At 40.1% G+C, this 23,832-nt stretch overlaps 1 protein-coding gene across 4 annotated transcripts in view; it reads right to left on the bottom strand.

The window, feature by feature from the left end:
* Window positions 1–23,832, bottom strand: part of kif19 (kinesin family member 19) — a 202,381-nt gene that overhangs the window by 15,116 nt on the left and 163,433 nt on the right. For all 4 annotated transcript variants that reach the window (XM_048555506.2, XM_059653705.1, XM_048555507.2 and 1 more), the window contains exons 10-17: window positions 22,464–22,620; window positions 18,723–18,897; window positions 17,625–17,823; window positions 16,128–16,398; window positions 12,270–12,391; window positions 8,013–8,176; window positions 974–1,079; window positions 294–420 (exon numbers count right to left, since the gene is read on the bottom strand). In XM_048555506.2, coding sequence (XP_048411463.1) covers window positions 294–420; window positions 974–1,079; window positions 8,013–8,176; window positions 12,270–12,391; window positions 16,128–16,398; window positions 17,625–17,823; window positions 18,723–18,897; window positions 22,464–22,620 — 1,321 coding nt within the window. The remainder of the gene's footprint in view (window positions 1–293; window positions 421–973; window positions 1,080–8,012; window positions 8,177–12,269; window positions 12,392–16,127; window positions 16,399–17,624; window positions 17,824–18,722; window positions 18,898–22,463; window positions 22,621–23,832) is intronic.

Raw genomic sequence — 23,832 nt, 5'->3', positions numbered from 1 at the left:
AGGTGTTTGTTTCATTGGAGCCCTCCTTACATCTTTACCCTGCTCTCTGTTGATATCTTCTGGTAGGTGGGAGGAAAATCTGGATAAGCATTTTCATCTTCCAACTGAGTTAGGGCATCAGAAGGCCCAAGGTGAGGGAGAGGTCAGCACATGCCAACCTTCTCTCTTTTTCCATCCATTTCTCTTCGTATTGCTATCCCAGCAGGAGAGCCATCAACCTGATTCAACAATAACCATGAAACAGCTGTCCTAAATGCATCATGGCTACACAGTTCTACATTGAGACGTCATACCTTTAAGGAATTCTGTCTGGTTGTGTCGGTTATCTGCAAAATTCTCTGTGCTGTCAGGTGATGAGTTTAAATGGCTGCTGGCACTGCTCATCTCGCTAAAGCTCACCAGACTCTCCTGTTGATTTGTCTGAAGGAAGATTGGTGGTGGAAAAATTAAAATATTTAATATTTAATTTGCATCTTGTTTGTGTCACTTTGTTATACGATACAACCCAAAGTAAAAACAGCAATTTAGGGAAGGTTGCACAGCGAGGCACCCAATGGGAGAAATACAGCAAACTGGGATTTAGAATAGTAGAGCAGACTCTGGGTCAATTGGTCGACATGTGAAACAATGTTCCTTTGTTGCATGCAAGTGTAATAATTTTAGCAAAAAAAAATGTGCAAATGAACTGGAGAATACCATAGCAACTATATTCCTGTCATGGTAACTGATTAATACCCAATTCACATTCACACTAAATTAATGAACATGAGAAAATATAACCCACAATGAGTGAATGGCGTGGCCAAATATCTTTGGAGAATGCACTGATCAATTCCTGCAATGTTGATAACACATCTGTGAATTTAAAGCCCTCGAGTCATTGTACAGTTTTCTGGGAATGTGGCATTGAGATTGAAATCTTTGAAAAGGGCACTATACCAGAACCTGCTGCACACTTGGTACACCAACTCACCTCTTGGTTTAGCATTCCATTCACTTGGATTGGAGGAGGTGTCATCACCGTTGAACTCTTTCTCCGTTGACCATGTGGGCTGCTTTTAAACACTTGGTTATTGTCACTGGAGCGTCAAAGGAAGAATGTTAAAATGAATGAGGGGAAACACTGAGAATTTGTCATTGTAGTTGATTCTAGTCAAACAGATGCTGTACGTACTCATGTAAAAGTCACTCCTATGTAAATGTGTATACTGTATAATATTTGCCTCCAAAGTGTCTAAATTTCATGAACCAATGAAAAAGTTGACAACTGAGATCAAAGCCCAAAAATTTCAAAACTAAAGTTTAATCCTGGTGATTGTTTAGGTTAGAATGTTAAAATTAAAAAAAAAACGTCAAAGGGCTTCTAAGTCATTTTCATGGGGTCTGGAGATATTTCATCTTTCCTGTTTGGATGGCTGCAATTTTTTGTCTCTCTTTTTAAATGTCTTTCTATAAGTTAATGATTAGATCCCATTGTAAATGCCCAACAGGCAACAGTTGAAAGTAAGTCTAATGGCAGGATTCATCCCTTCTAAGAAGTGCCAGGAAAGTGGCTAGGAGTATAAGAAATAGGAGCAGAAGAATACCAGATGGTCCACCAAAGAATCTACTTCAGTATGCAAAACAATAATGGCTGACCTTGGGTTTCCCATTTGCTCCCCATATCCCATGCTCATGTTGCAAGATTTCCTTCTTAATTTAATCGAATACCACTGCTATTTTCTTTCTTAATTGTTTAATGAATCTGCATGTTAACCCTTACTGTTTCTTGTACAATCACATCCAAGTCTTTCTGAACATCAATTTGTAAGTTTCAAGACTTTCAAAAAATATTCTGCTCATCTATTCTTATGACCAAAGTGAATAACCTCATACTTCCCTGCATTATACTCCACTAGCCATCTTGTTTTGGAAATCCAGATGTACTCCAATTGCTTTTCCCCCTTTAACTAGCCCACTAGTTACATCCTCAAAAAATAGTTACAAATTTGGAGATCAGGATTTTCTCCTGTAAGACCATACTGACTTGTTCTCATAGGGTCACACAGCACAGAAGAGGTCCTTCAGCCCATCAGGTCTGCAACAACCTATCTAGACTAATCCCACTTTCCTGTCCTTGGTCCATAGCTAATGTTACACATTTCAAGTGCTCATATGTATAATTTTTAAAGACTGTGAGGTTTCCTGCCTCTACTAGCCTTTCAGATTGCTCCACCCTATAAAAAAATTTCCTCAGATCTTCCTTAAATTGCCTGCCCTTCACTTCAGAATTATGCCTCCTCATAACTGACTTTAAACGATGGAGGAAGGGTTCTGAGGAAGAGTCACAGCACCTGCAATGTTGGTGATTTTCTCCTTCACAGATGCTGCTAGATCTGCTGAGCTTTTCCAGCAACTTCTGTTTTTGTTCAAAGATGGAGAACAGCTTCTTCCTGTCCATGCCCCTCATAATTCTATATACCTCAATCTGGGCTCCCTCAGTTTTCTCTGCTCGAAAGGAAGCAACCAAATCCTATCCAGCCTTTATTCATAGGTAAAACATAGGCAACATCCTGGTGAATCTCCTTTGCGATCCCTCCAGTGCAATGACATGCTTCCCATAGTGTGGAGATGTAAATTGCACACAGTATTCCAGATGTGCCTAACTAAAGTTCTGTACAATTCCAACATAGTCTCCCTGCTCTTATCATCTATGCCATGACTGATAAAGGCGTGTCCCAAATGCCTTCTTAACTACCCTATTAACCTGTTCTAATCACTGCACTCCCCAAAGTGTCTTTAATACATTTTAGCACTTTCTTGAAGACTGATTTCAGGTGACCTGGACGGTGGTCTCCTTTTATTGCTTTTCTTGAATCGTGGTCACTCATTTATTAAATTCCAATCTGCGAGAACCTATACAGAATCTGGGGAATTTTGTAAAGTCACAGCTACTGCTTCCATTTGCTCTGCAGCATTTTCTTTTAAATCCTAGAGATCCTGGGGATTCATTTGAATTTAGTTGGTTTCATCTTTTTCGCTGCTAATATTAATTACCTAATTTTTTTTTTACTCTACTCACCCCTACTTTTACTGTGAAGACAGAGATAACAGCCTGGATTTTTGGATTAGTGGCGATCTAACAGAGCTTCTTCTTTACAAAAGAGTAGAGCTCTGGGTTGGATCAGATTTGATGGGGTGGCTTGTTCCTATGGAGGCCAGGCAGGTCCTGTTGGGTCCAGTGACAGGGGGTGGGAATTGGGTCCGGTAGGTGGGGACGGTAGGGATGGGTAGGGATATTGAAGTTGGTCCAGCGAGGGGATGGGAATTGGGTTGGGTCTGGCATTGAAGGAGCTGTTGGTTGGGTCCAGTTGGGGAGAAAAAGGTTTTGATCCATGAGGATGTTGTATCAGGTTTTAAGGGATGTAAAGGTTCTGGCGAAGTTGTAGTTCCATGTGTGTGAGATAAATATGGGTTCTAACACATAGCTACTCAGGAGTTAAACTACATATTTAATAGTCTAACTTTTCTTCAGTAAGTAAATGTGGAAGAAGGCCATTCACCTTACTTAATCCACACTGACCCTCCAAAGAGTAACCCATACACACCCACCCTATCCCTGTAACCCTGCATTTCCCACAGTTGAACCACCTAGCCTGCAGTTCCTGAACACTATGGGGAAGTTTAGCATGACCAATCCACCTAACCTGCACATTTTTGGACTGTGGGAGGAAACCGATGCATCCAGAGGAAACCCATGCAAACACAGAGAGAATGTACAAGTTCCATACAGACAGTCACCTGAGGGTAGAATTGTACCTGGGTCCCTGGCACTGTGAGGTAGAGTAACTGAGCCATCACTCCTCCCCTTTCCTTAATTTCAGAGTAGTTCAGAGAAATTATTCTCCGTAATTTCATCAGAATGTGCTGAAGTCTCTGATTTAAATGGATACTTTCAGGGATTGCTCAGTGGAAAATTCCATTTCCTGCACATTCCTTTAAAGTGTTCTATGATGAGGATTCCACAAGGTCCCCACTTGCAACCACGATCTGCACTGGCATATCAACTGCATGGTCAGCAGAAAATGCAGACCATTTTTGGATCAACATCCCTGCTGTTCTCTCATTGCCCTTCATAATTTCTCCTGTTTCTGCTTCTAAACAATGAATGTTTACTTTAGTTACTCTCATCCTTTTTATATAGAACCATGGAGTCATACAGCACGGAAACAGTCTCTTCATTCCAATTTGTCCACCCCAACCAATTTTCCCAAACTGCACTCGTCCCCTTTGCCTGCATGCGACCCATTGACCTCTAAACCTTTCCTATTCATGCACCCGTTCAAATGTCTTTTAAATATTGTAACTGTACATGCATCTGCCTCTGACAGTTCATTCTACATATAAACAACCCTCTGTTGTAAAAAGGTTGCCCCTTGGGTCCATTTTAAATCTTTCTCCTCTCACCTTAAAATATGCCCTCTAGTTTTGAACTGTCCTACCCTAGGGAAAAGACCTTTGCTATTCACCTTATCTTACTACCTGTTTTTTATATCACTGCTTTTCATACACTTATTTCTTTTCCTTTCTGATGCCCCTTTTCCAGCTTATAAAATATTCTGAACCCTCAGATTTACTATATCTTTGCAACATTATAAACTATTACTTTTAATTTAATGCTATCTTTAATTTTATTCACTGGAGCATGAAAAGATCTTTGTTTTTGATTTTTTGCTTTCAACACAATATAGTTTGTTGAACATATTGAATTATTTTATATGTTTTCCATTGTTTACTTACTGTCATATAATTAGTCTACGTACTTTTGCTAACTCTACTGCCATTCATATGGTTTTGGTTAAGTTTAACGTTCTTGTTTATCTTTAGAGTATCTCATTTACAGACTTAAAGTGGGCCCCCATTGTATTACATTACCATTTTCCAATGGATCTTCTACTACATTATTAATGAACTCAGATCCTGTTTACTTTATTAGAGACAAAAATAACTTTACCTCTACATGGTTTAATCACGTACTGTTCTGGGAAACTGTCCCTAAAATATTCTATAAATTCATCTTTTGCCAATTTGTTTGATCCAATTTATATGAAAAGTAAAGCAACCCCACTGTTATTACATTCTCTTTTTTACAAGCTCTGACAATTTCTTGTTTAATGTTCTGTCTAACAGCTGAACTACTAATATGGGCCTACTCCACCAGTCGGACTCTTCCCATTCTTAATCTCCACTCAATGTTTCTACTTCCTGATTTTCTAAGTCATGATCTCTTCTCAGAAATGTCTTTCTGTCATCCCTTATTGACAAAGCTACATCTCTTTGTCTATTCTGTTGGTCTTTTCAAAATTGCACCTGCTTGTATTATTTATTTCCTGCTCTTCATCTTGCAATTATACCTCTGTAATGCTGATTAGATTTAAACTGCATATCTCTATTTGTGTCATTAATTCATCTCTCTTATTACAAATGTTCCATGCATTCCAATAAAGTCACTTCACTTTTAACTCTTTTTACTACCATTCGTTGAATGTGCCTTATTCTGTAGCTCGAATACTGTTAAATTCTCTGTCCCTTCCTGTCCCACCAGCTGATATTTAACCACGTCCTCAACTTTTATAAGATAACAAAGTGTGAAGCTGGATGAACACAGCAGGGCAAGCAGCATCTCAGGAGCACAAAAGCTGACATTTCGGGCCTGGACCCTTCATCAGAGAGGGGGATGGGGTGAGGGTTCTGGAATAAATAGGGAGAGAATGGGAGGCGGACCGAAGATGGAGAGAAAAGAAGATAGGTGGAGAGGAGAGTATAGGTGGGGAGCTAGGGAGGGCATGATTCAGTCCAGGGAAGATGGACAGGTCAAGGAGGTGGGATGAGGTTAGTAGGTAGGAAATGGAGGTGTGGCTTGAGATGGGAGGAAGGGATGGCTGAGAGGAAGAACAGGTTAGGGAAGCAGAGACAGGCTGGGCTGGGTTTGGGATGCAGTGGGGAGAGGGGATGAGCTGGGCTGGTTGTGTGATGCAGTGGGGAGAGGGGACGAACTGGGCTGGTTATGGGATGAGTTGCTATTCCTGCAACCCCTCCTTTAACTCCCCTTCCCATTCTTTAGATGACATGTCCATCATGGGCCTCCTGCAGTGCCACAATGATGCCACCCGAAGGTTGCAGGAACAGCAACTCATATTCCGCTTGGGAACCCTGCAGCCCAATGGTATCAATGTGGACTTCACAAGCTTCAAAATCTCCCCTTCTCCCACCGCATCCCAAAACCAGCCCAGTTCTTCCCCTCCCCCCACTGCATCACACAACCAGCCCAGCTCATCCCTCCCCCCAGTGCATCCCAAAACCAGCCCAGCCTGTCTCTGCCTCCCTAACTTGTTCTTGATCTCACCCATCCCTTCGTCCCACCTCAAGCTGCACCTCCATCTCCTACCTACTAACCTCATCCCACCTCCTTGACCTGTCTGTCTTCCCTGGACTGACCTACCCCTCCCTACCTCCCCACCTATACTCTCCTCTCTACCTATCTTCTTTTCTCTCAATCTTCGGTCCGCCTCCCCCTCTCTCCCTATTTATTTCAGAACCCTCACCCCATCCCCCTCTCTGATGAAGGGTCTAGGCCCGAAACGTCAGCTTTTGTGCTCCTGAGATGCTGCTTGGCCTGTTGTGTTCATCCAGCTTCACACTTTATTAGCTTGGATTCTCCAGCATCTGCAGTTCCCATTATCTCCTCAACTTTTATGTTTGGATTATGTTTATGTTGAATTTATGTTTAAATCCTCCATCAGCTGAACCCTTCACTGTCTCTGTTCAAGCCATTTTGCCCCATTATGTCCATATTTGCCAATGCACTCATATTTTTATGCTCTGTCCTTCCTATCCCACTTTGTTCCTCACTACCTGTATCACAACTCTGCATTATTTTCTGCACCTTTTCTCTTTAACTTTCCAAATTTCCCCTCATGTGACCTATCTCGGACTATTTTACACAATGACCCTTTAAAACCCTTGTGAGGGTTCCATACTGTGTAGTTCACTGATCCCAGAACAGGCCAGCTAAAAACTGTCTCAGCTGTGTAGCTCTCTTCTCCCTTGGTACAGGTGCTAGTACTACAAGATTCAAGACCCATTTCACCCACATCAATCTTTCAGCATGCAGTCAACACTCTAATCTTATTTACGTTATGCCAATTATCTTGTGCTCTGATAGTAATACAGAGATTATAATTTTTGTGATCTTGCCGTTCATATTCCATCGGCAGATTCTCTCAATCCTATGCATCAGATACTAACATGGACCACAACAATTGGATCCTCCTACTCCCACTGCAAGTTCCTCTTCCTTCTTGATATATCCTTAAACTTGACACAGTAGAGCTCTTAATACTCCTACTCTAAGATCCACAGAATATTATCTGCATCCCCTAACCATTCTCCTCTGCTACTGATTTTTTAGTGTCACTTGATTGTTTCCCTGAAAGAAGGCACTGTGGTCAGTTTCCTCATCCATCCGGTAGTCTCTGCTCTGATCCATATAAGCTGTGATTACATCAAACCCACAGGACTATCATAGAGGCTGAGAGTCCTCCACTTCTATTTTTTGTGTCCATCTTACTGCCTCACTTGCAGTCAACATCCCTATCCCTGACCACAATGCAAATCAAAAGTAGTTAGACCAAATGGTGTGATGACTTCCTGGAACAAAGTACTGCATCATCCAGGTAAAACTCCCCCTCCCTGATGTACTGATGTCAGAATCTAGCTCATCAACTCAGAGGCAAATTTCCTCAAATTGTGAACACTTACTGCAAATGTCGTTGCCATTTGCGCCTACATTCAAGAGCTGCACATAGCGTCATTGTTGTGTTTTATTTAACTAATTAGGACTTAAATTTAGAACTTTCACTCAACTGTCTTCTGTATTTCTAAGAAATAGTTTAATTAGACAAGGCAAAAATTTAATGGAATTCTATTACCTTTTGATTACTGATTTAATCTATTGCCCCCATTAATGTTACCTTTCTGGCTCTGGTACCAGTGGTGGTAACGCATCTTTGTAATTCCTTCGCCAAGGATAAGGCTTTTCAGATCCAATTGTCCTCACACTTTCCTGATCAGAGTCCACATCCTGCACCAAATCTCCCACCTTTAGCCTCTGGGCCATATTCATAACCGAACCATCCTGCAAGTCAATAAGAGAGATTACCAATCTCAACCATTACCATATTCACAACTAGCAGACTGGCCAAAGCAAATAGAGATGGCTTTTCAATTCCTCTGTGCCCCACAAATTAACAGTTAAGACGCTTTACATAACTGTGATAATTTAAAGATAACACAGTGTGGAGCTGGAGGAACACAGCAGGCCAGGCAGCATCAGAGGAGCAGGAAAGTTGAAAGCATCAACTTTCCCACTCCTCTGATCCTGCCTGGCCTGCTGTATTGCTCCAGCTCCACACTGTGTTATCTCTGACTCCAGCATCAGCAGTTCTTACTGTCTCCCACTGTGATAATTTATGTGTTCTTCACTTGATCTAGAAACCTTGCTGTATTATTACGCAAGATTAAATACTTAACTCATGAATTTCATTCCAGTGTTATATTAGTTTCTTGAATAAAGTGTTTATTGATTACTATATAACTTTGAATGGGATCTAGTTGCAGTAACAACGGTCCAGCCCACCACTTGGAGAACTGGTGGAAGACCTACACTGTCGTTCCTTGGGAGGCTCAACATTATTGTAGTGGAACCAGGCAGTTACCTGGACCATGTAGGTCTCTCACTGAATCAAGTCATAGCAGTGAGAAATCCTGACAATGGCAGCATCCGGGTAACAGACCAGAAGCCCTCCAGTAACACTGCCATGGGAATAACGGCTACTGCCAGCACTGCACTGAGACCTTCACCCCTTCAACTTCCACTCCCTCCACTAACAGATACACCAACACTTGCAAGTTCCCCTCTACATTGGCCACAGAACATCTTTACAGTAGCTCTTCAGTCCCTGTCTCCTCCAAATAAAATTGTCATGTCTGGGTCACTTAGGCACGGAGTGTGATTCCAGCGTGGACTTGGACACGCCTTCAGTCTACTCACTCTATCCTGATTTCGATCTATACTGTTATCTCTCACTACTTGTCTATCCTTCCTTGTAATCTTACAATCTTGTGATAATATTCATTGATAACAGTTAGCAAATAACATTTGAGCCACACAAGTATCAAGCTAAAGCAAGTCTAAATGTTTCCCCATGATAGTTAATGGCATTACTATCAGTTAGTTCCCTACCATCAATATCTGGGGATCACTATTAGCCAGAAACCTAACTGGACTAGTCAAACAGCAGTTCAGAGATTGGTATGGGTCACTTCCTCACTGCCTCAAAGTCCTTCCACCTGGACAAAGCAGCCTGCATAACTGGCAACATATCTGTTACCGAGAAGATGCATGCACCAACTCTCCCAGACTCCTTCAACAGCATCTCGTCAACTCATGACAAGTATCATCTCGAGGGACAGGCGCTGTGAATACCAAACATCTGCAGGTTTCCCTCAAAGGCATACATTATGTTTACTTGGAAGTATTATGGTGCCATTGCATCAGTACCTGGTGAAAATCCGAGGTCTCTGTCCCCACAGTATCACCTTCATGACACAGACTGCAAAAGGGGGTTCATTATCACCTTCTTAAATGCAAAAGGGAATCAGTAATAAATGACAGCCACACCTTACGAATGAATACAATTTTTAAAATATGGCTAGAAACTGGGCAATATTGATCATTACGGACCAAAAATCTGCTTGGGGAGAGAAATTCAACCTCAGAAAATATCTAGAACAGACTTGAATTTTGTAACCTGTTTTGTTGTCTGCTGCATGTTGTAAAGCGGGATCCACAGTGCATTTGACAGGACAGTGCTGATGACAAATGACAAGTGTTTGTATTTTTCAGCATACAACTATAGAAGCTATCATGATGTTATACCTCTGGTGCAAAGGATTTGTGTCTGCTGCAGAAAGAATCTTCAGATCCTATATGGCACACATGGAAGGAATAAATGCGTAGACTTATAATTATTGCATTTCTTGGAATTCCTGACAGTTGAATAACTTATAGTCCCAATCATGAATGTGTTGGTTTTGCTCTGACATAGGATTTGGTGTTTTTGTCAGGATAGACACATCTCCCTTCTCAGGGTATCCAAATGATCCAGCACATGTGTAATGAAGCAATCTATTAAAAACATATATAAGTACTATAAGTACTAGGGGTTGGAATCTAAACATTGCCAATGAAGCAGTAGATTGGCAGAGGCAATACACAACTTTTTTGCACTTCTATAAGTAAAATAAGTGCTGCCAGCTTTACTGTTGGATAAAATGACAGTTTTTCTACTCATACCATTTTCTTTTCCAATTTCTACCCAGACATTTTCATACAGATACTTGACAGTGCAGAAAGATGATACATTTAATCTTTAATTGGTGGGAATTTGTGCTTGTATTGTTACTAGCATGGTGTGTGTGTGTGTGTGTGTGTGTGTGTGTGTGTGTGTGTGTGTGTGTGTGTGTGTGTGTGTGTGTGTGTATAGTAGACTATGCACCACATTCAATGCTGCCAAAAGAAATTGCTGTGAATTAGTGTGGACCGCAGTTTTTGGAACTCCTGACCCAGAAAATCAGGTGCCTTCATTTCTCTATTAGGGTGCAGGAAATAAGTGTTGTACCTGAAATGCTCAGGCCTAAGCACACCCAATATTAAGTTTTGGGCTTAACTGAAATTAAATGCTCAAGGTGCGGGCATGAATTTAAAACTTGAATGGAATAGGCATTGAGGTGTGGATAATTGACCGAATCTGTAGGTGTTGTGACTAAGGGGTTTGGCTAACCACAGAAACTGGGCAAGGGATAGAGGAGGGGTTGGAGAGAGATAACTGGATGTATCCTTGTGTATATGGGATTGGCAAAAATATATTTGCAATACATGGTTCTGGATTCAAGGGACAATTTTTTTTATAAAATTACTTGTTGGTTCTGCCCTAGCAAGTGATTTCTTTGAGAGTGATATGTTCAGCTACATGTCAACCAGATTTTCCTGAATTCAGCCAACACTAGCTTCAAAGAAACCAATTGTAGGATGCGATTTGAATCAGGCTCTTTGCACATGCAATTACCTGCAGACATAGGCACTGCACATTGACTTATTTACCTTTACACATGTGAAGGGGTCATACTTTGGGATTGTAAATAATGCGTGCCCTTTGCTTGCTGTATCAGAGGAATTGGTGCTATTTCGAATCCCACACATAGGCACTGCTTGACTTGGCAACTTTTCGTTAACCGCTCCATCCAGTTTTATGTATCATTGGATGCAGAGGGAAACAATAGCATAATGGTCACTGTACCAATAACCGAGTGGCTCTGGCAAATGTTCTGTGCACATGAATTCAAGTCCCATCACAGCAGCTGGTGCAATTTAACTTCAATTAATAACAATCTGGTACTGAAAAGAAGCCCCTGATGGCAACCATTAAACTATCATTGATTTCCATAAAAGTCCTTCCAGTTCACAGATGTCCTTTAGGGAAGAAAGTCTTCCATCCCCAACTAGTCTGACCTGTATATATGTTTCCAACACCATAACAATGTGATTGACCTTAAAATGGCCAAGCAAGCTGCTCAATTTCAACGCCTATTGGTGATGGGCAAGATATGCTGGCCTTGTCAACAACACCCACAAACTATGCTAGAATACAAATATAAAAAGAATAAAATGATACGATTATAACCCATGTATAAAAGATAGGCCAGCCCATTCTAGAATCATGAAGAGGCTGTCCACCCAGGTACTAGAGAGAATCCCCAACTTCTAGATAATGTAACAAGAGGAACCTCTTCCCCAGTTAATGTTGATGTTGTCCTCCAATAAACCTGTTTATTGAACCAAAAGTCTCATCAATTTTCATGCTGTATTAATCACAATAAACGATTTTCAACAGAATGTTTTGAATTTTAAGTGCTGAATCTAATATGAGGTAAAAAAAATTCAAACCACTGCACTCCATTGAAAATGAGCATAGACCTAGTGTCAACATAGACAAACAAAGATCATTTCTAAAGTTTAACAATCTACATTAAAACTTAATCAGCCCAAGAACAGCGAAATACGTTTCTGAAGAGCAATAGCGCTGATAGAGTAAATCTTAGAAAGGCAGAATGTTTTTTTCTCGCCTACTAAAGTTAATAGTTTTATATGTTCACTAGTAATGCTGTACCTTCAGGGTTCTTGTTGTGACAGTGTGGATGGCTACTATTCGGTCCAGGTTGCCTTCTTCCAGCTCTCTCAAGTAAATTTCATACAACTCATCCAACTGTGAAGGAACCAGTAGGTTGTGATCTAGCAAAAGACAAGGAAAAATACTAGCTCAGATAATGCAGAATGTGTGTGGGTAAAATTGAGAAACAACAAGAGGCAAAAAAAATTAGTGAGGGTGGTATGTAGACCATCGAAATGCATTGGTGATGTTGGGAATGACATTAAAGAGGAAGTCTTAGATGCATACAGTAAAGCAATAATGGGTGACTTTAATCTGCATATGCAGAGGGTGAATCAAATTAGTCACAATATCATATAGGAGAAATTCCTGATGTGTATACAAGATGGTTTTTTGGACCAACATATTGAGGAACCTACTAAAGAACAGGTCATTTTAGCTTGAGTATTATGCAATGAAAAAGGATTAATTGGTAATGTAGTTGTGAGAGACTCCTTGGGTGATGAGCATTGTATTATAGATTTCATCATCAAGCTGGAGAATGATGTAGTTGATTTTGAGACTCAGGTTAGTAAGGAAACTATGATGGTATGAGGTGTGAGTTGGTTATGATAAGTTGGGAAATATTACGGAAGGTATTGGCAAATTTTAAAAGACTGAATGGGTAAACTACAAAAATTGTTTATTCCTATCTGATGCAAGAGTGCAAAGAGGGCAACTGCCAAACCATGGCTTAAAGGCAAAGTTAGAGATGATATTAGATGCAAAAATGAGGCATACAAATTGGTAAGAAAAACAACAGACATGGGGTTTGGAAACAGTTTAAAAGTCAGCAAAGGAGGACCAAGGGATTGATTAAGAAGCAGAAAATAGAATGAGCGTAAGCTTGCAGAGAACATAAGAACTGGCTGTTAAAGTTTCTACAGATATGTAAAGAGAAAAAGAAGGGTGAAGACTAATGTAGGTCCCTTAGTCATAGTGGGCACAGCCTTAAAATGGGGGACAAAGAAATGGCTGACAAAATAAATTTGTACTTCACTTCTGTATTCACAAAGGAGGACTTCAATAATGACATCCCAGAAATGATGGGGAATACAGAGTTTAGCGAGAGGGAGGAATAAAAGCAAACTTGTATTGGTAGAGAAATAGTGTTGGTGAATTGATGAGATTGAAGGCCGAGAAGTCCTAATGACTTGATAATTCACACAGAGTACTTAAGGGAATATCTGTAGAAATAGTGGAACCATTGGCGGTGATCTTCCAAGATTTTTTGGACTCTGGAACAGTTCCTACAGATTGGAGGGTAGCTCATGTAACCTACTTTTTAAAAGGGGAGGCAGAGAGTAAACAGGGAATTATCGACTAGTGTGTCTGATGTCAGTAGTGGGGAAGACACTACAGTTCATTTTCAAAGATTTTATAGTAACGTGTTTAAAAAACAGTGGTAGAATCAGACATAGTTTGCATGGATTTACAAAGGAAAGTCATGCTTGGCAAATCTACTAGAATCCTTTGAGAATGTAACTAGCAGAGTTGATTGGAAGTGCCAGTGGACATGGTTTATTTTGACTTTTAGAAGTCTTTTGACAAAGTCCAATGTAAGAGGTCATTGTATAAAATTAAAGCACATGGGATTGGGGATAATGTAATGAGATGGCAAGAAAACTGGTTCACAGACAGGCAACAAAGGGTGGGAGCAAATGGGTATTTTTCTGAATGGCAGGCAGTATCTAGTCGAGTACTGCAGGGATCAGTACGTGTATGATGTTCTCTGTCAGAGTTAGGGCCCTAGTTATTCACAGTGTATGTTAATGATTTAGATGAGGGAAATAAATGCAAAATCTCAAAATTTGTAGATGACACAAAGCTAGGTCAAAGGATGAGCTGTGAGAAGGATGTAGAGATGTTACAGTGTGACTTCAACAGGCTGAGAGTGTGGACAATGCAGTATAATGTGGACAAATGTAAAGTTATCCAGTTTGGCAGCAAAAGGGGGATGACACATTATTATTTGAATGGCTGTAAATTGAGAGAGGGGATATGTTCAACGAGACCTGGGTGTGCCTGTGCACTCGTCACTGAAAGTAAACATGCAGGTGCAGCAAGTAGTAAGGAAGGCAAATAGTATGTTGGCCTTCACAGTGAGAGAATTTGAGTACAGAAACAAGAGTGTCTTGCAACAATTACGCAGGGCATTGGTGAGGCCATACCTGGAATATTGTGTGCAGTTATGGTCTTCTTATCGGAGGAAGCATGTTTTTTCTCCAGAGAGAATGCAATGAAGGTTTACTAAATTAATTCCAGGGTTGGTAGGACTAATTTGTGAGGAGAAGATTGAGTTGGTTATGACTGTACTCGCTAGAGTTGAGAAGATTGAGGGAGAAACACATGGAAACCTGTAATACTCTAAAAGGGTGCGACAGGTTAGATACAGGAAGGTTGTCTCCAATGATGTGGGAGTCCAGAATCAGGGTCATAGTTTAGGGATAATCGGTAAACAGATAATAGGTAATAGATAATTGGGCCCCACACCTCAGGAAGGACAGACTGGCCCTGGAGCGTGTCCAGCGGAGATTCACACGGATGATCCCTGGAATGGTAGGTTAAACGTATGATGAACGGCTAAGGATCCTGGGATCGTACTCATTAGAGTTTAGAAGGTTGAGGGGAGATCTAACAGAAACTTACAAGATAATGTATGGTTTAGAAGGGGTGGACGCTAGGAAGTTGTTTCCGTTAGGTGGGGAGACTAGGACCCGTGGGCACAGCCTTAAAATTAGAGGGGGTAAATTTAAAACTGAAATGAGATGACATTTCTTCAGCCAGAAAGTGGTGGGTTTGTGGAATTCATTGCCACGGAGCGCAGTGGAGGCCGGGACGTTGTTGCCTTCAAGGCAGAGATCGACAAATTCTTGATCTCAGAAGGAATCAAGGGCTACGGGGAGGGTGCAGGGAAGTGGAGTTGAAATGCCCATCAGCCATGATTTAAATGGCAGAGTGGACTTGATGGGCCGAATGGCCTTACTTCCACTCCTATGTCTTATGGTCTTATTTAGGACTGCAATGAGTAGAAATTTCTTTACCAGCAGTGTGATGAGCCTATGGAATTCACTACTATAGAAAGTGGTTCAGACTGTAACACTGTGTTTTCAAGAAGGATGCAAATATAGCTCATAGCTAAAGGGACCAGGGGATATGGAGTGAGGTCAGGATTAGGTTATTAAGCTTGATGATCAGCCATGATCATAAAGAATGTCAGAGCAGGCTCGAGGGATAAAATGGTCTACTTCTGTTCTCATCTTCTTTCTTTTAATGATTCTCATTTCAAAGTGGCAAAATCATGATTTGGGCCACCATTTTAAACTTGAGATATAACCCTATCCTGACAGGTCGATACCCCCTATGCAGGTTAGGTGGATTGGCCATGCTAAATTGTCCATTGTGTCTAGGGATGTGCAGGCTAAGTGGATTAGTCATGGGAAATGCAGAGTTACAGGATAGGGTAGGGGTTGAGACTGGCGGGACGCTCTTTGAAGGGTCAGTGTGGATTTGATGGGCTGAATGCCCTCTTCCACACTGTTGGGATTCTATGACTCTACATCCAAAATTAGGAAGTTCATTAGTAGTAAAATGTAGTGACTGTACATTTTTAAAATAGTTGCAATTTTAACAGGAACTTCTGGCATGCAAAGTCTACAGTCCTTCATACATTGCATAGACACAGATGCCAACACATTCATATATATTTACATACACGCATACAAATGGAGACTTGCAAAGATAAATTGTGAAGCAGATTACCTGTACTTATCCAAATGAACAAAATGCATAAGTTGTAGGAATTAAATGCTGTCATACCATCTATGATCTGCCGCTGCTGTTGAATAATTTCAGCACACAGCTGCCTATGCTGCTCAAAACGCTGAATGACATAATCTGTCTGCCGTATGACATTGTCCTTAAGTAAAGCATTGGACTGCATTTCGGTTTTCTCAATCTCCAGTTCATGCACCTTACAGAGCAGGCTCAAAACCTCTCGCTGTTGCTCACTGCTGATCCTCTTGGGAAGAAGCTCCTCCAGTCTATGAGCACGCGATCGAATGTCAGTGAATTGTTTCTCCAACTCAACCTTCAGGGGGCAGGGAAAAACTGGTTAGAATTTTGAATGTACAATAGATGAAGTGAAGCATAATTTAAACATGTTAATAACTTCTCCATAAGATTAGTCAACACTTAGTAAGTGTAGATGGCTCACTCTGTATTCATTTTATGCTGGATTACCTTTTGCAATTAATCAAAAGTGGATGCTACAAAGGGGACGTTCATTCCACTGGCAAACTCAACGCTTGTAGAAACAAAGAATAAAGTCACAATGTTCAAAGAGATCAATATAAAAACATGAAAGCAGGGTTTACATTCTGCAACTATTAAACATCCTTAATGTTTGGACCTGCACATGTAACATAGCATACAGGAACAGGGTGACCGAGTGCATTGATTCCAAGTAAAAATGGCTCCTTTAAGAAATAGGAGGAAACCTAGGTGAGCATAAAGGGGAATGTTCAGAAAGCTAGCAGTACTGACGGGTGTGCAGTTGGCCAAAACATCTGTGTAAGGTTGCTTTTTGTTACAGACATTAAAATGTGTTTTGAACTTGGGGTTAATCAAGGACTACTATTGGTCAAAGTAAAAAGGCCCAATACAAACATTATATTCCTCACAATGGCCTGAGAAATGGCACCTTTTTGTACAAGTAAAAGTCAGCTAATTTATATTTTAAAATTGTTTAAAAGGACCAACTCTTTGATACAGTTTCAACAATCAGACTGTATTCATTTTTAAAAAATGTTTTGTAAGCCTTTGTAATTACAACTGGCTTTGTGAAAGATTCATAGGAAACAAGCCACATCTTCAGAGAAAGAGAAAAATGATTGGTAACAAAAATAGTCAAAAATAAAGCAAAATGTACAGAACTTCTTTGAATAAAGTATAAGAGACTTGTTAACTAAGCTACCAATGAAAGCTACTGACACAGATATGGGTCCAATGCATAAAAAGATGCATTTCTGTCGAGAAAAGGGACTGCAAATTACAATGTGCAATTCATTACACTATATACTTCAACCAAATTATGCAAAACAGTATTAAAGTTTTTTAATAAACTCCATTACAGCTACTATAAGCCATCACATTTTGGCAGCAACACAAGCAAGTGAAGAGACTGTTTCAAATTCAAATCACTGTTTCAAAACTTTCAAAGTTAAATCAAAGTTAAACACCTGTATTACTTCCAGGAAATTCAAGAGTTATTTTATAATAAACAGTGATTTATACAACAGCTAGTGAGTTGGTTACCTTCTGCCATTTCAATCTTTTTTGTTCAGCCACAAGTGCAGCAATACTTTCCCGTGCGACAGCTACCTCGGCTGGCTCCATAACATCAGACTGATCATCTCCAGTGTCTGAATCTTTCTCACTATCCTCTTTGCTGTAGACTTCCTTTCGGTGTTCTTCCCTCCATTTCTTGGCTCTCCGAGCCTTTTCCTGTACCCAGCTGCAGGAACAATGACATGATGTTTATTTCATACTTTAATCAGTTCACCATCAAATAACCAACTTTGGCCTACATTGTTCAAGCAACACTGACTTTTTTCTGCATTGCCATTGTAGAAATAGGCAACAGCAAATATTATTTGTAAGCTTTATTAGATTTCTGCCTTATCCTATGCACCCCCAACCGTTTTAGCTTCCACATATCCATAATTTGTATATAGTACGAACTACAATCTGTGTTTTGCTGTCACTCTTTCTTTGTAAGGCTTTAGTTCCATAGGTGCAAGTTGTTCCCTGGTACTTTTGCTGAAGACTAATTCTTTGTGTATGCATTGAGACAGTGACCATCAACAGACTATTTACTATTGCAAGCATCAAAATTGGAAACCAACATTCATATGTTGAGCTCCTGGCAGCAGTCACCTGACAGAAAACACAAAGGAAAGGGGTGTATTTTCAATACAGGTTGCAAATTGTTTGATGTACTTTGCTTGCTAATGCATCAAATCCATGAACAATATCACAACTTGAAAGATGCACCTTAGTCATGAAACTACAATGTAATTGAGTGCAGTGCAGGATTTACTCAAGTTCCATTAGCTTTGCAAATTATTAATGTCGTACATGATCAGTAGTTGAGCAACAATGATATACAAATGACATTTAAGGTTTTAGGGATAATCAATGTTGTATTACTTCTATTGATTTCTTTGAAGGCCTTAATGTAAGACAAATTGTGTCTTGTCTCTATAACGAGTTAGAACAAACAAAAATCTTGAGAGATTTAACATCTTCTCTACTGATTCTACTTATTTGTTCCTTTTCATATGTTCACCAATGTGCAAGCTGGCAGGAACCAACATTTCCAGTGACTACTGGGAAAATACGAATTATACTTACTCTGCGATTGTTAGTAGGTGCCTGGATGTGTCAACTTGAATTTGCATGTTGTTGCTGTCCAGCTCCAGCAGATTACGCCGGATGTCCATCTGTTCTCGAAAGGCAGTAATCAGATGTTCACGAAGCCTTTCCATCTCCCGTCTGTCATAGCGAGAGGAATGTAGCTGTACTTCAGCTAAAAGAACGAAGTAAATAAAACTGACATTTTCCTTTACAAGACACAGTGTGCAAAAGCAGCAAAATTTATGACTACAAAGCTTCCAAGAACTATTTTAGTCAAATGCTATAAACCATACCACAGAAGTTTGTATCAGCAAATCGATGTAATTTGCCTGCACCTAGTGCACAAGCCCACCAACTAAGATAGATATGGATCACATCATCTCAGAATGGAACAATGTAATCCATGAAGCAAAATACCATATGCAGCAAAAAATTATCCAGAGATGATAAAAGCTTTTGCAACATTTGGATAATATATTGTGAATGGACTCTCAAACTTTCAGATCATTACAGATGCGTTTGTGCTTTGAACCCCACTTGACCATTCAATTTATTTCTATAGAGGTGATTTTAACCCAACTTATTTGCAGGTAACTGAGACAAGCAATCAAAGTCTGGGACTTGTCTGTGTACATGACATTTGTGAAGGTATGAAGCTAGGAAATTGTGTAGGTGTAACTCTGTTAATTAATTATGGCAAAGGTACAATAGAGAGAGGTTATTTTCGCTCTGGAGATCAAGATATAGAATCAGTTTGACAGAGAACTAGTAAAACTAAGATTTGCTTGGTGAATGGTATACAAGCTTTAAACAGTTACCACACTGGAATGATGTTTGGAAAGAAATACTGGGGGACTGCAATAGAGGAATGTTAATAATTATGGATGACTTTAATCAAGGCTAAGAAGGAGGAAGAAATTTGGGTATGAGAGAAAGACAGCTAGACACATAAAAATAGATAGTAAGATTTGTACAGCTACATTAAAAGGAAAAATGTAAAAGGGCATTAGTCCTCTAGTGATTCAGATTGGAGACATCAGATTAGCAAAGGCACCCTGGACCATGAGTTCATGGAGCATTTTTCGCACAGTTTCTTAGACCTGCATATTCTTGAACCAAATGGAGAACAGGCTATACTAGATCTCAGAATGTGCAATGAGACATGGTTAATCAATCACCACTCAATGAGAAGGTACGGCTGGATAGCAAGGATCAAAATGTGATTGAATATCACATTCAGTCTGAGTAAGAGAAAAATGGATCTAGGACAAGTGTTTTAAACATAGTTAAGAGCAATTATGAAGGCATCAAACAGGACTAGTTAAAGTGAATTGGGAAATTAGGTCATGGGACATATCAGAACAGGTACATTTGCATACATTTAACATTTAAGGAGGTGTTTCAGAGCAATGCTTGAAGGACACTGGTGCATGGGACGTATTCACCCTGGAAAGTCTACAAAATGTCCATGAAAATTCACTTGGGGGAGACAACCAGAGGAAAAAAAATGTCCCTGTAAACAGTGACAGAATTTGCTAGGACATGAACCTCCAATCCTAGGCTGGGTCTTACTCACATTTGCTGCTATTGGTTCACTATGAAAAGGAGTAGTGAAATGATGAATGGCAGCAGTAAGCAAGGCTTATAAGCCAGAGAAAGCAAAGCTTGAGGAGTTGAGGTATCTGAGGCTCGAGATAGTGGTGCCAAATGGTGGTGAGGCCAGGGACCAGGAAATGAGGTCAGGTCTCTGCTGAGTTGTGGGTTAGGCAAGTGAGACATCAGAGGGCAGAGCTTTGGGGGCAGGAGAAGACTTGCAAAGTGGGGAGAGGAGCTGCAAAGAGACACAATGAGGGGAGAGTGGTTGCAAATGGCAAAAAGGGGCTGAAAAGAGGAGCGATTTGCTGAAAAACGAGATAGCAGTTTTAAATGTTCCAGCAAAGGAACAGGCGATGCTATTGTAATGAATACTATGTCAATTGGATAATTTAGTCCTGAACACTTCTATTTCATAAAGATTTGCATTTTTGAGGTAGCACATCTCAAAACATCTCACATCCTGTGAATTTCTTGAAGTATAGTGACTTTGATCGAGACAAACATATAACTGTTCAGCTGCGTCCTCACCAGTTTGTGGAAAATGTGTTTAGCTGCTTGTATAGCTTTATGACAACTCTTTTTCTGTTGCTAACCTTTGCCTTGAGCCAAATGAATATTGTGACTTTTAGGATGTCAATCCTTTCCTTTTTATGTGATAGCTTTAAGTTTAATGCAGCACTGACAATTATTGAGTTGTTGAGACTGTTCATCTAATTCTGTTTCTGTGTGAGTGAAACTATCCCAGATGTCAACAGAAACGCAGAGGAAATGTACTACAGGGTGAATCGCGTTTCTTTGGCTAAGCGACAGTTTCATAAAATTTCATGCAAGGTTTTTCTCTGCAAGGCTTAACAAGATCTCGCACCATTTTTACCAAATTCACTTCATTGAGTCCATTAGCCTGCCCCTAGGGAGCCTCTCTCACTCGATTCTTGCCAAAAGTTACCACCCACCATTCCCAGAGTAACTCATCAGAATATCACAGAACTGACTGGCATCACCCTCTTTAAAAGGCCATTGTGCATTCACACAAATGCTATTAATCCAGGGCTGCCCTTTAAGGTTCCTGACTTATTAGAGAAGGGAAAATTGGCACCTCCCTTTGTGGTCAGGGACTTAAGTCCTGGTTGATAGACTGATAAAGAAGCAGGATATCTCTTTCCACCAAGAATAACAGAAGTATTCATATCACCAGACCATGTCAGCCTGGTCCAATGTTGCCCAAGCTAAATGAGAAAGGTAGGGCAGGTTGGTCCTTTGTCCATTGGTGTTTACAGGAATAAAAGGTGATCTTATTCTTGCATTTGAGATTCTGAGAGGACTTGATACCGTGGATATGGAGTGGATGTTTCCCTTTACAGAAGATTCTTGAATTAGGGACACAGTTTAAAAATACAAGGTCTGCCATTTAAACCAGAGGTAAGGAAAATTGTTTTCACTTAGGCAGCCCTGATGCATTGCAACTTTGTTCCTGTGAAAGCAGTGGAGGCAGAGTCATTGAGTATTTTTAAGGCGGAGGTAGATATATTCTTGACTGACAAGGGAGTTGGTGTTTATCAGGGGGCAGTTGGGGTCACAATCAGATCAGCCATGTTCCTATTGAATGGCAGGGAAGGTTTAAGGGCTGAACGGCTTATTCTGCTCCTAATTTGCATGTTGGACACATTGGTACGTTAAAACAAAATTCTTGCGGAGCCAGACAGCATCCCCACAAGGAAAATAAAGGCCCCTACTGCTGTGATTCGGCTTGGTGGCCTCCAGACTATGCAAACAGTTGAAAAGATCGTCCAATAACACTAGAGAATTGAATTTCACATGACTTGACACAAGCTCAAATGTAGCCTGTCCAAAATTGCCACCGAATTAAAATAGGCCCATGTCTTAATTCATCATTTAGAGTTACTGCTCTCGATGAAACCTATAATGGTCTTGGACCTACCAAACAAGTTATTTACAAACTTGTACAGATAGACAGTTGCTTCAATGATACTTTACAAATTGTGTTTAATATTAAAGGACATCTTATATCACAGAATTCTCAAATGAGCAGAGACAGCGAGTTGACAAACGACAGGAGAGTGGGCTCAGTGCCTGTTTCTGTGCAACAGAAGATGCTGTCCACTATTCAGTCCTGTCACTCACCTTGCACATTGCGTATGTCAGTTTTATCGTTTTTTGTTTGCTGTATCCGTTGCGTGTCTATCTTTTTCTTCAAACGATGAATTTCACTGCGTAAGTCGGAGATAATATTGGTGTACTGAGCAATGTGATAGGACACATTCATCAAATTGCGTTTTACCTGGCGCATGAAAAAAGATTCCCATTAGACACTGGATATGCCGAAACTACCCTTACTCAATGGGTAATGACAAACTAGATTGAAGTTTCAACTATAGCTTGTATATGAAATTCCCTCTCTCCCAATGTTGGGGTCAAAATAAAATTGTTGTTTTTTGCATTTAATTCTGAATTACCATTTCTTTACGCAATGTTCTATATGAAGAAAGAATGTGATGAAAAGAACATGATGCGTTGATGTTCTTGTGAAATAATGCCTTTATCATGTTGGAGGAAAAGAACTGCAGTAAGTCATGTCAAAAAAAACCTAGGAAACATTCCAGTATCTGTATCTATTCTGAAAGATTTGATCCTTTCAGAGATAATTGAATTCCTTTTCTGTAGAGTCAAGGCTAGAACTCTGGGAATAGATTGATTTTAAATTTTACAAATAGCCAATTTTTTTTTAAATACCAGAAGTTGCTCAACTTTATGTTCTTCTGCTGGTGATGCCACAAGCTAAAAGCTGTTCATAAAGAGTGGGCATGCACTTGAACTGGAGAAAAGAGATCATAATCTTTGTCTTAGATACAGTGCAACTCTCTGAAAGTTGTTTATACATGTAGCTGAATTATGAACTGAACAACAGTTCTAAACTTGAACTTCTGACCTCCTTACAACACATACACTTAGCATCTTACATGCAGTAATTCACTTGAACAGTGTAACAGTTTACTGTAAGATAAAAAGAATTGGAGGAATACAGAAACTGGGTGTAACTTGGGCCTTTATCAAAACAGTTATTAATTACAGGAGGAAGCAAAGAAAGAAATAACAAATAAATAAATAAATAATTTAAAAATGAAGGTGAAAGAGAAGGAATTGAGCTACTTTAGCTCAGGAAAGCTAAAGATGATTCAAAGCTAATGAATACATTTACAAGATAATAAAATGTGAGGCTGGATGAACACAGCAGGCCCAGCAGCATCTCAGGAGCACAAAAGCTGACGTTTCGGGCCTAGACCCTTCATCAGAGCTTTTGTGCTCCTGAGATGCTGCTGGGCCTACTGTGTTCATCTAGCCTCACATTTTATTATCTTGGATTCTCCAGCATCTGCAGTTCCCATTATCACTAATACATTTACAAGGTTAGTTATTGTTGGAGGGAAACACAAGGTTTAAAATCAATGAGTAGCTGTGCAGCAGGCAGAATATCTTTTTGACTTGGTAATAT

Source organism: Stegostoma tigrinum, chromosome 22, assembly GCF_030684315.1.
Source record: "Stegostoma tigrinum isolate sSteTig4 chromosome 22, sSteTig4.hap1, whole genome shotgun sequence".
NCBI lineage: Eukaryota > Metazoa > Chordata > Chondrichthyes > Orectolobiformes > Stegostomatidae > Stegostoma > Stegostoma tigrinum.
This window is presented reverse-complemented; position numbering and strand designations above follow the sequence as displayed.